The following is a 15,038-nucleotide window of genomic DNA, read 5'->3' on the forward strand; positions in this document are numbered from 1 at the left end:
TGTTGTTTGAAGTTACAGTAGAAAGAATGTTTTTTTTTTAATGCGGTTAATTGACAGATAATACGTGTATTGGACCTATAGCCATGTGATACTCCGTATGTTTAATGCCTGATGAAGTGGGATTGTGCCCATGAAACGCGTTGCGATTTGTTCGTGGAGTATATGATTATATTGTCTTTCTTTCGGTCCACCACCGCCACCCTAATATTTTAAACTTTTAGCATACTTTTATCCTTTTGGCACCTCTGTACATCCTATGGTCAAAGTTATCCACCCTGGTGGAAGGGTAATACACCCTCTTTTCCTTCTTCAGAAAAAGACCTTTTATTCCTGAGTGAGGACAGGTCTAATCTCCCCACCTGCCTATACAGAGGATTCAGTTCAAACTCCTAACCCTAACCTACAAAGCTCTCCACGATCTCTCCCCCCGGTACATATCCTCATTAATCTCCAGATACAAACCCAATCGCAATCTCAGATCGGCACATGATCTTCTGTTGTCCTCCTCTAGAATCAACTCCTCACATTCACGTTTACAAGACTTCGCACGCGCTTCACCCCTCCTCTGGAATGCCCTCCCACAACACATCCGTCACTCGCCAACCTTTGCTACCTTTAAACGCTCTCTAAAAACACACTTGTTCCGACAAGCATATGCTCTACCTTAGGCCACTTCCCTTTGTACTAAGACCAAATTGCACTCCTACTAGGTATCCTAAAACACAAAGCCTCTATATATTTGCTGCATACTACCCCTCCTCTTGTTTCCCCCCATTCCCTTTAGATTGTAAGCTCGCAAGGGCAGGGCTCTCTCCCCCTTTTGTGTCTTGGTAACCATTATACATTTTATTCATCATGTTAATTTTATCACTGTCATTACCAATTCTATAATTTGTATTTTGTATCATTCTTTGTATTTTGTCACTAATTATGTATCTTGTATATTGGTGTACACCATTGTCTGTATTATAATGTACCCCATGTTTGTTTCTTACTTTGTACAGCGCCACGGAATATGTTGGCGCTTTATAAATCAATAATAATAATAATAATAATACAGTGGTTGCCTATATGGTAACCCATGTTTGTGGGTATAATACTTACTTGTCATTATTCCTCCTGGTTCCACTACACCATACTGGGCTCTCGGTTTCTCTGTTTTAAAATTGACAGATAATGTATCTACCCAACACTATTAAAAATGTACATATATCCCCAGAAAAAGCAGTGAATTTCCCGCCGGGGTTTCCTGTTGGTAATTAAAGTACCCCAGAGGAAGTTATAATGCTTTTGCCAGGGATCGCTGTACAGCTGCAATATTGCTGTATAAGGATCACTGGCAAATGTATGTATTATTTATATGAAGTTAATAAATTAAATTAATAAAACATTATGTGAGGTCTTCCCTCCCAAGCCTCTTTAACCCCATTGTCACCCATGCAGGCCTGTATAGTCAGAATTCGGAGCCCAGATTGTGTGGAGCTTTGCACCCTGAGCTCTACTAGCCCTCTTTGTTAATGATGTGGGGGAGTGCTCTGGAAGAGGGGTGAAGCCTCCTCCAAAACCCTTTTCCATCCCATGGACAAGGGTCTCATCCACACCTCCGGTGCTCTTTGGCTCTCATCCAATTAATTTTTTACATGAGTTTTCTCTTAGGAGATAATTTTTCACCTAATTTAAAATATAACTTTAGCACTTAGCAAAGGAAAAAGTACTTAAAAGTAGGTAAAAAATGTAATGCTAAACTTACTTTGAGTATTTTCTAGCATAATAGAAGCTTTAAAGGTATTTTATTGGTAAAGTTTGAAAAAACCTCCTTGGAAAAAACTCAGGAGAAATGTTAATGGGATATGGCCCTATGTGTTGGGTCTGTTGGGCAGAATAATCTGTTCGGGCCACTTATTACTCCAACCAAGAAGGTTATTTCCTAGTAACAAACATGCAGGAAATATGAGGTAGCAGCAAATAAACACCTCTGGGCACCACTTATATAGTGGAACAGTTTTCTTACCACCCACTATGGGAGTCATCTTCTCATATGCTAAGTACACACAATGCGTTTTTTCAGTCGATTTACTGTCCGCTCGATTCTCTGCTCAATTTTCCGCTAGATCCTCATATCTTTTGTTATCAATTTCCATTTACTTTTATGAGAAATTGACCAGAAAAACGATCGGAAATAATATCGGACATTATGGAATGTATCTATGCCGAAAAAACGTATGGTGTGTACCTAGCAATAGACTAGACATGTTCAGAAGTGCCTGAATCAGATAAAGTTTAGTGAATGGATCAAAGTAAGCTTGCTCAGTACAACTGTATGTACATGAAAAAAAATAGTAAATATGCTAGAATAGTAGAATATATTGATATCGTTTATATATATATTTTTTTTGCATCTTATTTTTCCGTATTCTTGGCAGCAGCGACATAACTTGTACTGTAACATAACAGCTGTGTCTGCTTCCTGGGATAGTTTCTATTTAGCATCCCTTTCTTTTGCAGGTGATTCAATGACCTATCACAACGGTCGTTCATTTTCCACGTTTGATAAGGATAATGATTCCGCCATTACCAACTGTGCCCTTTCCTATAAAGGAGCTTTCTGGTACAAGAATTGTCATAGAGTAAATCTTATGGGCAGATACGGTGACAATAGCCACAGTCAGGTAAGCAGACAGACTACAGAGTATATCTAATTAACTGGAAGCTTTCTTGAGCACCTTCTGAAGCTACACTCACACATACTATACTAATTCCCTAACCACAATAAGCTAGGTTTGATCATTTACATACATTAAAGTTTAGAGAGGGTAAACCACAAAATCAAATGTTTATTATAGTTACCCTTGTGCAGTGGATATTGCATACACCCTTCAATAATTCATCCTATGTCTAAATATAGACTCAGTTATTTCTTAGACCTAGTGGATAGTCCCCTACCAGTCCAGCACTAAGGGTTTTCATAGACCTTACATATCTCATACTCTGAACATTGTACCTTATCCTGAGGCACAGATAAATCTGTATAACTATCATTCTGATGAGCAATCTACCTGTTCAGCTCCTGGTCTGTCTGTAGTGATGTCCATCTGCTTTTGGAGCTTCTTATTGACTGCTGGCAATAATTGGCTAATTAGAAGCTAATAGTAAGTTAGTTGCATTAAACATGTTTTTTATTATTATTTTATTTTTTACCTGTTAAGTGCAATTTGTATAGGCCCTAGGAAGTATGTGTAGAAGTGGTTCATGCTGTTCAAAATAAGAATGTTCACTTTTTAACATTTCCCAGTTACATAGCTGAATAAATGTGGTATGCTGTGATATCTCATTGATTGTAAACACTGTTAATTACAAATAATTAAATTAGTTTGCTGTTAAGACAGGGGCAGCAGTTCATTTTAGTGCTGGACATTCAACTATTACAATACATGGCTGAAACTCCAAATCAGAATCTTAGTTTTGGCTATTGTATTGATTAGGGCTAGGTAGGCATGACTTAGAGGATGAGGTGGGGAGGTTAGGATTAGTTTAGTTTGGGTTAGAACAGAGGTAGGGAACCTATGGCTGGGGAGCCAGATGTGACTCTTTTGATGGCTACATCTGGCTCACATACAAATCAGCAGGGGTTGATTCACTAAGCTACACTGCTCAAGCAGCGCAAGTAAAATTTTCAAAGTAGGCACGCTACTGCTGTAGCATACACTACTAACAAACTCACGCTACCCCAAAATGAATGGCTGCTCCAATTGTCCCACGCTGGACCTTGTCAGGTCCAATGATTTTGTAGGATTAGATCTCTGCACTTTGATTGGCCCTGAACAGTCTCTGAAATAAGCCCAAACACCACCCATTCTTACTACATTTTTATAATCCTTTTCCCCCGATTACTGCAACATTCTGTTAACTGGTGTCCCATTAATTAGACTCTACAATCAACCGTGAATGTCACAGTATTGACGCTTCCTATCAGTTGTCCCTTTCTTTAATTTTATTTCATTTAGCTCAGAAGGGAATACATAATACTATGCCCTGCCTCTAAATCACTTTAGGGCCCATTCAAAATTGGACAATTAAGGGTTCTGCAAATTGTTGGCGATTTGCCATTATCGCCAAACGCCATGCATGCAGCACTTTCTGGTGATTTTGGAGCGATCACAATTACAATGTTAAGGAAACGCTAATCACGATCACAAAAAATTATGAAACATACAGTGAAAAATATGTGTTTATTGCGTAAAAAACGCAGCTGCAAAACGCTAGTGCTAATCACTAGCATTTTGCAATTGTAAATATAAATTGGCCCTAAGAGTTCCTGTCCCTACTACATTTACAAACTCTTGCACTGATACACACTTAATTTCCCTTCCCTCACCTCTAGTCCTTCTTATGCATAGCCCTTTTTCAATTCATAGTTCCAAGACTTCTCCAGGGCTGATCTCACTCTCAAGCACTCTTTCTCATTTTCTCTTTTCCTATTGACTTTGCTCCTACCTTTACATTCAGACAGGCTCTCAAAACCTACCTTTTCAATCTCAACTACTCATCTTCCCCTCTGATCTTATTCAGGCCAATTGATCAAATTATTGTATCTTAAAATTCAGAACTCTTACATTCTAAGCTTACATTCTCTATTTTCCTCCTGTCATTGTTTGTACTTTTACATATTACAATAAAACATGTTGTACAGTTATCGGTTATATTACAGTATAACATATTGCACAGTGATGAGCAATGTATTAGTGCCTTATGATAATATAAATGAAAGTAACGGGAACAGTAATTAGTAGCATGAGGTTATACAGTACAATGAAGAGCCCTACTGTAATCTTTCCATTCTTATTGGACTTAAAGAGGAACTGTAACGACAAAGCGTCCACTGGGGGGTACTCACCTCGGGTGGGGGAAGCCTCCGGATCCTAATGAGGCTTCCCACGCCGTCCTCCATCCGTCAGGGGTCTCGCTGCAGCCCTCCGTGCAGCGGTGACGTAATATTTACCTTCCTGGCTCCTGCGCAGGCGCTCTGACGACTGTCGGCTCCGAAGTAGCCGGAAATACCCGATCGCCGTCGGGTCTGCTCTACTGCACAGGCGCAAGTTTCCGGCGCCTGCGCAGTAGAGCGGACCCGACGGAGATCGGGTATTTCCGTCTATTTCCGTGCCGAAAGCAGCCACAGCGCCCCCGCTGGAGCCAGCAAAGGTAAATATTGAAGCTACAGTCGGCTCTGTCGCCGGCTGTTCGGAGGGCCCCGTGGGACAGAGGACGGCGTGAGAAGCCTCATTAGGATCCGGAGGCTTCCCCCACCCGAGGTGAGTACCCCCCAGGTGGGGTTTTTGTTGTTACAGAGTCTCTTTAAAGCTAGAAAAACACTACAATTAAATTGCAGGATGAGCAGGTGTTAGAATAAGGTATGAAAACACTTTTAAATTGCTATTTTTTAACTACTATCTCACTTTAAAGAGTTATTAAGAAGGAGATGCTTAGATGTGTTAGTGGTCATGTTCACAGCAAGGTATTAGATTCCAGCAATGACTTTTGTAGTGCATAATACTGAAAATGTAATAAAGCAGTCCCAAGAGCAAAGCTAAAGTGTAAAGTTCAGCCTTGAAGGGAGCTAACATTTTTATTTCCTTATGTCTCTCCATTGAATGGTGAATTCAAGTGTTGCTGGTACGGTCCTTGATTTTGTATTCTGACTAAGCCTATGCATTTTAGGGATAATATAGTACTAAAATTATATTTTAATAAACAAACACAAGAAGATGAAAAATAAATTGACTCATAAAATAACCTTAGTTTATGTTGATGGGGGATTAGTGGCAAGGCAAACATTTCCGTACCAGAGGCACATTAGCAGAAAAAAAAGATTGTCAGAAATACCTTATGATCATTCATAGTCCACTGTCGGATGGTTACTGTCAAGCTCTTGGTTGTGCTTCCTCATGTGCTACGTCATCTGTGACTTTTAAGGAGGTGGGTGGAGAAAACCATCAGACCCCTAATCCCATGTAGAAGATAATGACAGAGGCCGTTGCCGCACACAGTGCAGCCTAATTATGTTATTTCTGTTAACAATTACATTTAGCAGCTAGTATGCCTAAGGTGTGACGTAGATGTGGTATCTTTTTGAAAATCTGAAAGTGGGCTATTGAACCACATTATTTTAGGAAAATTATGTATACCTTGATTACAGTGGATACCTTGATCAGTGTCACATAATCATGTATTGTATCATTTACAGGGGGTCAACTGGTTCCACTGGAAGGGACATGAATACTCCATTGAATTTGCAGAAATGAAGCTCAGACCTGCCAGCTTCCGAAATCTTGAAGCCAGACGAAAGAGAGCATAATAACTAGTATCTAACAGCAAAAAGCAGAAAGAGGCAAACAGACTGACTGTGGTAGCACATTACAACAGCCAGGCCTCCCCCCTACCACATGACCACCCCAAAAACAAAGTGTCTTAAGGAAATACCACAGTGTCTTAAGTATGCCATTGCTTGAAGGCCGTAACAATAATTTGTGGCTCCAACATCACCAAAGACTTTCTGATGCAGCTAAGCATGCTTATGCCATCCTGCCTTTTGTGGCAGGCCGGAAGAATGTGCGTGAACATTGACAGGAACAATGAAAAATATGAAGTGTACAGTAGTAGTTTTAGATATTGTCATATTTTAAACAAACCTATTGTTTAATATTTTGTCTTAAAAATGTTTTATTTGGTGGGTTGGGTGGATTTATATAAAAATAAATACATTACAATATATAATGTGTTAAATCAAATCCATTTTTGGAAGGGTTGGGCATAGCTTGCATTGCATTTTTTTTCTACTAGGAAAGGATATCATTGAAATAATATGAAATATGTTAATTCACAAAACAAAAACACACCATTTCATTTCTTTACAGTAAAGTGGACCTTTTACTAAAGTCGCACTAAACATAAATTAATGTCGCACAGTCAGTATGAGGGCAAGTTTTGCTGATTTTATAAATTGGCCAGCATCATGGATGTGCTTTAGTGACTATTATTTTATAATATTTAGAGATCCTCTAATTTCATTTATTAGAAGTTTATCTAATTGTTGGCAAAAGGCTTTCTGAAGAATGATGTCAAGGAAAAAAAAACCTTATTCTCTACATAGCTTCTACTTTCTATTTATTTTTTATTTTAGTTGAAATAGAGGTATTTTTAAGACTTAAACAATATTGTGATTTGTTAATTCTATTGATTTGTGTGTAGTGTAATTTTTAGTCATAGGTCCACTTTTAGAGCATTGATACGACGGTAAAGGAAACGGAATTGTCCATTAACATGACTTACATGGATGGTTAATGAGATTCTAATAATTCTGGTTTGATGCAAATACTATGTTAAGTTTATGCAAATGTATGCAGATTGGAATTGGTCTAATTTGAGGCAGCAAAGGCTGATAGGTCAATTCAAGTTGAATAAATATGCACAGAATTTCTATAAAATTTGCATCAACATTATTATTAGCATCTCATTGTCCATCACTTTCAGCTTAGCAGCCTTTACATTTATTAAAAATGCCACCCTTAAACTTGAAAGAAAAACTCTTGAAGAGTAATTAAAGGGCATGGGTGTGTTAAAAAAGCGTGCTTTTGTTTTAAATATCTTAATCACAGAGAACATATGAATAAGGTGTGTGACCATGATTGGTAGTGTAGATGGCCATAGATCTTGGGTAGCTGGGGTTGACTCTTGGGAGGGGCACATAATATTATTAGTCTGTATGTGGGACATAGCCGTAAACTAGGAGGGATGTGAAGTGAAATGGTTTCCAGTTTGCTGGAGTTACACAGAACGTTGCATGTTATAAATTAGTCGTAATGATATTAGAATAAAAGTGATCCAATGGGGCTAGTTTATAAACTATGGGATGGATGATTCTTTAAAAATATTTAGGGTGAGCACAGCTATAAAGTGTCCATTTTACACAATTCCTCCTTTGCAGATAGTTGGCATATAGAGACTGGGGGAAGACAGCTGGAGGCTGGAAATAGCAGTTGCTTTAGGGCTGTATCTCCCAGTGTGATAGATGGACTGAAACCGGCAGCAGGCTGCTTTGAATACCTCAGGTTTTACTGAGATTCTTGCTTAACTAATTTGTATTCTAAATATCCAGTTCAGTGCTTAAGTTTCTCTTTTACTGCCACATGCTAAAATGAAGAATGTATCAAATGTAAGCCAATTTCTGCTACTTTGGAAAGTATTATTGCTTACACATGAAGACAAACATACCAAACATTTAAGTAGTTATGGAAGAATTCCGCCAATTTGTGAAAATCTAGTGCTGGATAGCATTTTGCCAATAAAGTAATTCTTATACTCGCTGTGTCTCGCCAATGCTAGATTTATGATACCGGGTGTTCATTGTCCATTCTGTTTTCTCCTTGCATTTGACAAATTACAGGAATCATTTTTCTGTCTTCATGACAAGTCCAATGGAATATAAATATCAACTATATTCATTATTGCTTGTTAGGTACGCTATGCACAGAAAAACTGGTTTAAAATAAGACAGCAGAATGAATACACAGCCGTACCAATTAGCTTCTGTCTATATCCTGTGCATAGATGAAGAGATTATTGGTTTTGGAAGAAAGAACTGATAAGGAATAACATCTGTTGATGGTTAACCATTTATGCTGACAGGCTTATGGTGTGTACACACTTGAAAGATTAATAAACGATCTTAGACCATTTTTACCACCTTCCATGTAGTATGAGAGCCATACTCTACACAGTCTATTCTATGGAGCTGAACTCCTCATCAGATAAAAATCTTTGCAAGATGCTGAGCACAAAGATGCTGTACACATTCAAAAGATCAGTATCAGCAAAAGATCAGTTCCTGCAAAAGATCCGTTCCTGCAAAAGATCCGTTCCTGCAAAATGCATTCATAGTCTATGTGGATCTGATCTGCAGATGAATGTCTGTTAAAAAAGGTGTGTATGAGATCTGCAGATATTATAGACTATGAATGCATTTTGCATAAGCAGAGCTGGATAAAGTTGCTGTAAATTCTGATGGTCAGAACAATAATGCTTGAAATGGACCAATCAAATCCTGCAGTGGCTGCATTTGATTGGTCTCTTTGAAAGCTACATACAATTTTGCTGAACTAGCATAAGATTTGCACAGAATGCAACGTATTCCTGTTAAGCACCATTACAATACGGAAATAATGGCACATAAAAGCCGCCAGCAAAGGTGATCAGGGTAGTCCCTTTAAAAAAAAAAAAAAAAAAAACAGGTTTACTGAATCTGTGCAATTTAACTAGTGTTGATCATAATGGAAAGGTCTGCTTTCATGAATTCTTGCATAGTTTTCACAATTACGATTTTAATCATAGTTAGGAATTGTGGCAGGTTAGACAAAATTACATTTACAGAATTCACTAATGTATTTTCTGTAACATGCACAAGTACATTCAAGCCAAGGTAAGTGTGCCACATCCACATGTCTACTGGCACACTTACTGCAAATGCCATTTTCATTTCTCCACAAATTTTGCAAAAAAAAAAAGGGCATGGGGAAGCACATTTTTTTTGCCAAATATATTGAAGCATATGGGCAGGAGAAAACATTTTTATCAAATTGATTATTGATTTTTCATTGAGCATTGATGTTTATGGGCATGAGAAATCAAGAAAGTCCTAATTTTTGCTAAAATGTGTATAGTGTGAAAATCCATGATCTATTTGAGAAATTACGAGTCGCTGTGAAATGACGCATAGTTGTGATTTTGCACAAAATAATTTTTACAGTAATTTGAAATTTCCCACTACGATTTTGTATCATAATCACAAACATTGCTGCAAATTTACTGCTGTGTGTAATTCAGATTCTTCACTAATTTTAATCCAGCCAATCATCGTTATTTAAAGTGACTCCGAGCTCAGAGTAAAAAAAAAATGTGAACTTACCCGGGGCTTTCTCCATCCCAGCCCTGGTCGGGACGTCCCACGCCGGCCTCCTGTCTCTTCTCCCGGCGGCTGTCTGCATAGCGCGTACAGGCCGGGCCCCCGGGCGACACTGGCGAGTGTCGGGCCTTCTTCTTCCGTATACGTCACGAATGACGTCACACGCCGGCCGCCGCGCGTCATGACGGTGGCCGGCGTGACAGCACGGCGCATGCGCGGTTTAATTGCACATGCGCCGTGCTGTCACGCCGGCCGCCGTCATGAGCCAGGAGGCCGGCGTGGGACGTCCCGACCAGGGCTGGGATGGAGAAAGCCCCGGGTAAGTTCAAATTTTATTTTTACTCTGAGCTCGGAGTCCTTTTAAAAAAAATATTTGAAGTCAAACTTCAATGTCAACCCATTTGAACCTGTACACAAGCAAAGGGATGTAGGCGGGAGATTAAATGTATGAATTTTAGTACATAACCGTTATTCACTTTTTCTCCTAAGTTTTCTCCTCTGTGATATTTTCACATTTTAAATAAAAGGCCTTTTACAGGATTGCTGAAATGAGAGGAATATGGAGGTTGCCATATTTATTTCCTTTTAAGAAATACTATTGCCTGGCTTTCCTGCTGACCCTCTGCTTCTAATATGTTAAGCTATAGACCTGGAACAAGCAGGTGTTTCTGACTGAACTCTGGATTTGCTGCATGTGTTTCAGATATGCGATGCAGACACTACTGCAGCCAAAGAGATCATCAGGACTGCCAGGCAACTGGTATATTGATGCTTGTTGTAGAGAGCTATAGAACTATATAAAACTTAACTTTTAATAAGACATTTAAAACGTCAGGTGCAGCCTGTATTGCCTATATGGTTTACTTAACGTAACATAGGAGGTAAATATATGACAAAACACCCAATTAGGATTGATATAGCCTCAATATTTCTAATAAGTCAATGACTTATTAGATGATGGGCTGGCTGAGGGTATCCTGACAAAACAGGAATGGGAGTATCTGACCGTGACTACATATAACATTCCTACTATTTATGTCCTTCCTAAGGTGCACAAGTCACTTGAAAATCCACCGGGATGACCCATCGTTTCAGCGGTGGGCAGCCCGACTCAAAGATTGGGACAATTCATCGACAAAAAGATTAATACCTTAGTACAGTCTTTGCCCTCCTATGTGCAGGACACACGGGATGTTCTGGGGGTTCTGGACGGTTTTGGGCTGCCCCCGGGGTCCCTCCTTGTGGGGATCGATGTTGAGTCTTTGTACACTTCGATCCCACATGAGGAGGGGCTCCGGGCAATGTCCCTCTTCCTCCGTGAGCGGCATCCCTCTGCTGCAGCCCATAATGCCTTTATTGTTGAATCTATGGAGTTGATTCTGACCCGGAATTGCTTTATTTTTGAGGGACAATACTACCATCAGTTGAGGGGTACATCGATGGGGGCGTCGTGTGCACCAGCCTATGCATGTCTCCATTTGGGACTCTGGGAGCGGGAGGAGGTATTTCCAAGTCCCGAATATGGTGCACACGTCGCCCTCTGGATTAGATACCTGGATGATATATTGGTGGCATGGACGGGAACGGCGGGGCAACTTGGTGATTTTGTGGCCAAGTTAAACCAGAACAACAAGAATATTAAATTGACATATACCTTTGGTATGGAAATTTCCTTCCTTGATCTTATGTTGAAAGTGGAAGGGGATGTGGTAGTAACCACATCTTTTCGTAAACCAACGGCAGGCAATACACTTTTGCATGCCGCAAGCCATCATCCGGTGTCTTTAAAAAGAGGTATCCCCTACGGTCAGTTTCTCCGTTTACGTAGAAACTGTGGTAGAGACGAAGATTTCAGGAGGGAGTCTCGTCTGATGTACCAGCGGTTCCGGGACAGAGGTTACTCACACTCAGTATTGCGCAAGGCGCTTAAGAAGGCATGGGGTAAGGACCGACAGGAATTGTTGGCCCCCAGGGGGGTGCCGCGAAGTGCGGAGGGGGAGGGACATATGCGGCTCATAACCGGTTTCGGATCCCATTGGGATGACCTAAGGGGGTTACTTACCAAATTTTGGCCAATCCTAACTGCTGACCAGGAGATTGCCAAGGTCGTAGGGCCGCGTCCTCTTATCACTGCCAGAAGGGCACCCAATTTGAGGGACTCCTTGGTACATAGTGAGATTCAGAGGAACCCCTCGACTTGGTTAGATCGCAGGAGACCGGTTGGAATGTACAAGTGCTCCAAATGCAAATTATGTCCCTATATTGAACGTACTAATGTTTTTTATAGCAGCAATGGAAGGAAAGAATTTACTATCAGGTCCTTTATTAACTGTGATACGACCAGAGTAATATACTCAATTCAATGTCCATGTAAACTTACATATGTGGGGAAAACAAAAAGAAGCTTGAAAGAACGGGTTTTGGAACATTTTGGAAAAATAACAGGAGGTAAAGCTACAGGTACAATATATGAACATTATAGGGAGTGTCATAATAGTTCTTTAAGTGGGACTTTGGTAAAAGGTTTGTATAGTTTAAAAATCTCTGGCAGGAGGGGTGACTTCGATGAGGTCCTTTATTGCAAGGAGGCAATGTGGATTTTTAAATTAGGTACAGTCACCCCTCTTGGCCTTAATGCTGAATTGGACCTTTCCCCCTTTTTGAGACATAATAGATATAGATAATCCCTAAGTTCAATATGTACCTTTATGAGCTGTATTTTGCTTGCAGCTATGTGGGTAATGCATGTAGTATGAATGGTACCGCAGTGCATGACCAGTGTCTTGCCATCTATTTTCCGTTATGACCCATACATTTATATAACTATCTGGATGTTGTTAGATTCTACATGCTTGGATAAAAAGCGGCCATCCACAAGTTTGGGATAATGTTACATTGTTCCCCCGTTTCTATCCCACAATATGACCTGGACATTTTGATTTATTGAAATATACACATACAGTAGCAATTGTATCCATCCGAGAGAACTCACAAATCTATTTGAAAGCTATGCGCAGAATAAAAGATATTTCTTTTTCCTTTTATTTATATTTATGACCCAATCCAGCCTCCGTATAAATCCGTAGGTGGAAGCGTGCTGGTTGCCGTGGTTACGGTGTAGGAGGGACTATGGAAAGTGCTTTTAAGGGATCGTAATGGCCGCATAGGCCACACCCTGATGAAACGCCCAATGTGGGCGTGAAACGCGTCGGTGGGCGGAGCATTGGCCTGCTGAGTGTTTGCGTGCATGACGCGTGACGTCACCTTGGCGGCCACAACCAACCCCGCTTACAGGACCAGCGCATTGAGTGCGTCCAGCGTGTTGGAAATAACACAAGGCGAAATCATCTATACCGGCAGCCTGAGGGGATACCGGCATCACCATGCGCATGGTCTTTGGATCGCTCAAACGTCTGTAAGGAGTGAGCGGCACTGCATGACACGCTGAGGGGATTTCTCCACGGGTGAGACCCATCCATACTCATATCATATTATATCATATTATGCCTAATGGAATCATGTGACAAGATATTCGGAAGCCGTTGGCTGTTTTCACTGGAACTTGTAACCTGTATATGGACAATCCTATCCTTAGACAAAGGGAGGAAGAGAGAGGGGGGCCCCCGAAGACAATCTTTGAGATATGATGGCAGAATGAAAGGTGTATGTATGCGCGGGCGACTGTGTTGGTGTGTATAGTCTTATAGGCCTAGGCCAATGATTAACATGCTGATTTAGTTGCGGGCACTGCATCACTCATGCATAACCTTTGCTCCGCATGGTCCTTTGGTTTTAAATTTAATTTGGGGAGTGATTATTACTTAATTATGGGTTACATCTAGGGGATTGTGCTTTGTATAAAATATTTTGCAATAAATCTTTTTGTATATTGGTATAATTATGGTGGCCTGAGGACCTTTCTTTTTGCTCTAATTAATTTGATTTCAGTATTCAGGTGGGCCCCACCCTATATTGTTCAGGGATATTAACCAAATTTATGAAGCACCATTGCTTTTTCATTTATTATAGCCTCAATATTTGCAGGATGTCTACCCCTTTGAATAACATAAAATGAATACATATTCATACACAACACCACCCTCAGCCTAGCCTGACATGTTTCACTCCCATAACTAATGGACGCTTCATCAGAGGACAATTACAGTGCAGTAGTGCAGTGCAGTGCAGTGCAGTGCAGTAGTGCAAAACGTGCAAAACATACAGTTAAAATACATTCATATTATCATTTTTTTTTCAATATAGCATAGCCTCACGGCCATATATACAAGCCTTGGCCATCCTTTAAGCCACCCTCAAGCATGGAAATACTCAGAATAATTGTGACTGTACTTTTTCACCTACTTTTTTTGTACTTTTTCAATTGCATTTTGAGTGCAAAAGTTATTTTAAATGGAAGATAAATAAAATAATCTCCTATGAGAAAACATAGGAGAAAAAGTGAATTGTATCGAGCCTACTGTGTGTTTTGCTTTGCTTAATCACACCAGAGGAATAATGAGCATTTGTAAATGGTCTAAGAAACAAAAACATGATTTTTTTTTTAATTGTACCAAAAATTAAACAAAAAACCCTGTCCATCGATTAAGGGCTCTTTTCCATTATGAAACGCTATTGCAATCACAATCACGCTGCGATGCAATTGTATTTCAAGCTACTTTCCACTAATGCGATTGAGCTACTATATTCAGTATAGAGAGCTCAATTGCATCCAAAATGCAGCAGGATGACGATTGCGCTTGGGACACAATTGCTACGCAATTGGATCGCACTGATGGAAACAGCCACTGCCATTTACATTCGTTTTACTGTAACCTGCGTTTTGCGATCCATTAGCGATCAGAATCAGATCGCCAAATACAGGTGAGTGGAAAAGGGCCCTAAGACTGCATTTACACAGACAGTGGTGAAGTGGTATGGTTACAGCTTCGCATTAATAGTGTTAAACTAACTAGTCTTCTGATGCTGTGGCAGACAGGTGTTTAGGTGCTTTTGCCTGCATTTGCATCAATTACACCCGTGGATGTGACAAGAACCAGTTTGACTGAGAGAGCCATAAAGGCCA

The 15,038-nt window shown here is 40.1% G+C and overlaps 1 protein-coding gene across 3 annotated transcripts in view; it reads left to right on the forward strand.

Moving 5' to 3' along the window:
• Positions 1-8,358, forward strand: part of TNC (tenascin C) — a 200,070-nt gene extending 191,712 nt beyond the window's left edge. For all 3 annotated transcript variants that reach the window (XM_068248108.1, XM_068248109.1, XM_068248110.1), the window contains 2 exons: positions 2,506-2,669; positions 6,242-8,358. In XM_068248108.1, coding sequence (XP_068104209.1) covers positions 2,506-2,669; positions 6,242-6,352 — 275 coding nt within the window. In that variant the 3' untranslated portion in view covers positions 6,353-8,358. The remainder of the gene's footprint in view (positions 1-2,505; positions 2,670-6,241) is intronic.
• The last annotated feature ends 6,680 nt before the right edge of the window (positions 8,359-15,038 follow it).

This window comes from Hyperolius riggenbachi, chromosome 8, assembly GCF_040937935.1.
Source record: "Hyperolius riggenbachi isolate aHypRig1 chromosome 8, aHypRig1.pri, whole genome shotgun sequence".
Lineage (NCBI taxonomy): Eukaryota > Metazoa > Chordata > Amphibia > Anura > Hyperoliidae > Hyperolius > Hyperolius riggenbachi.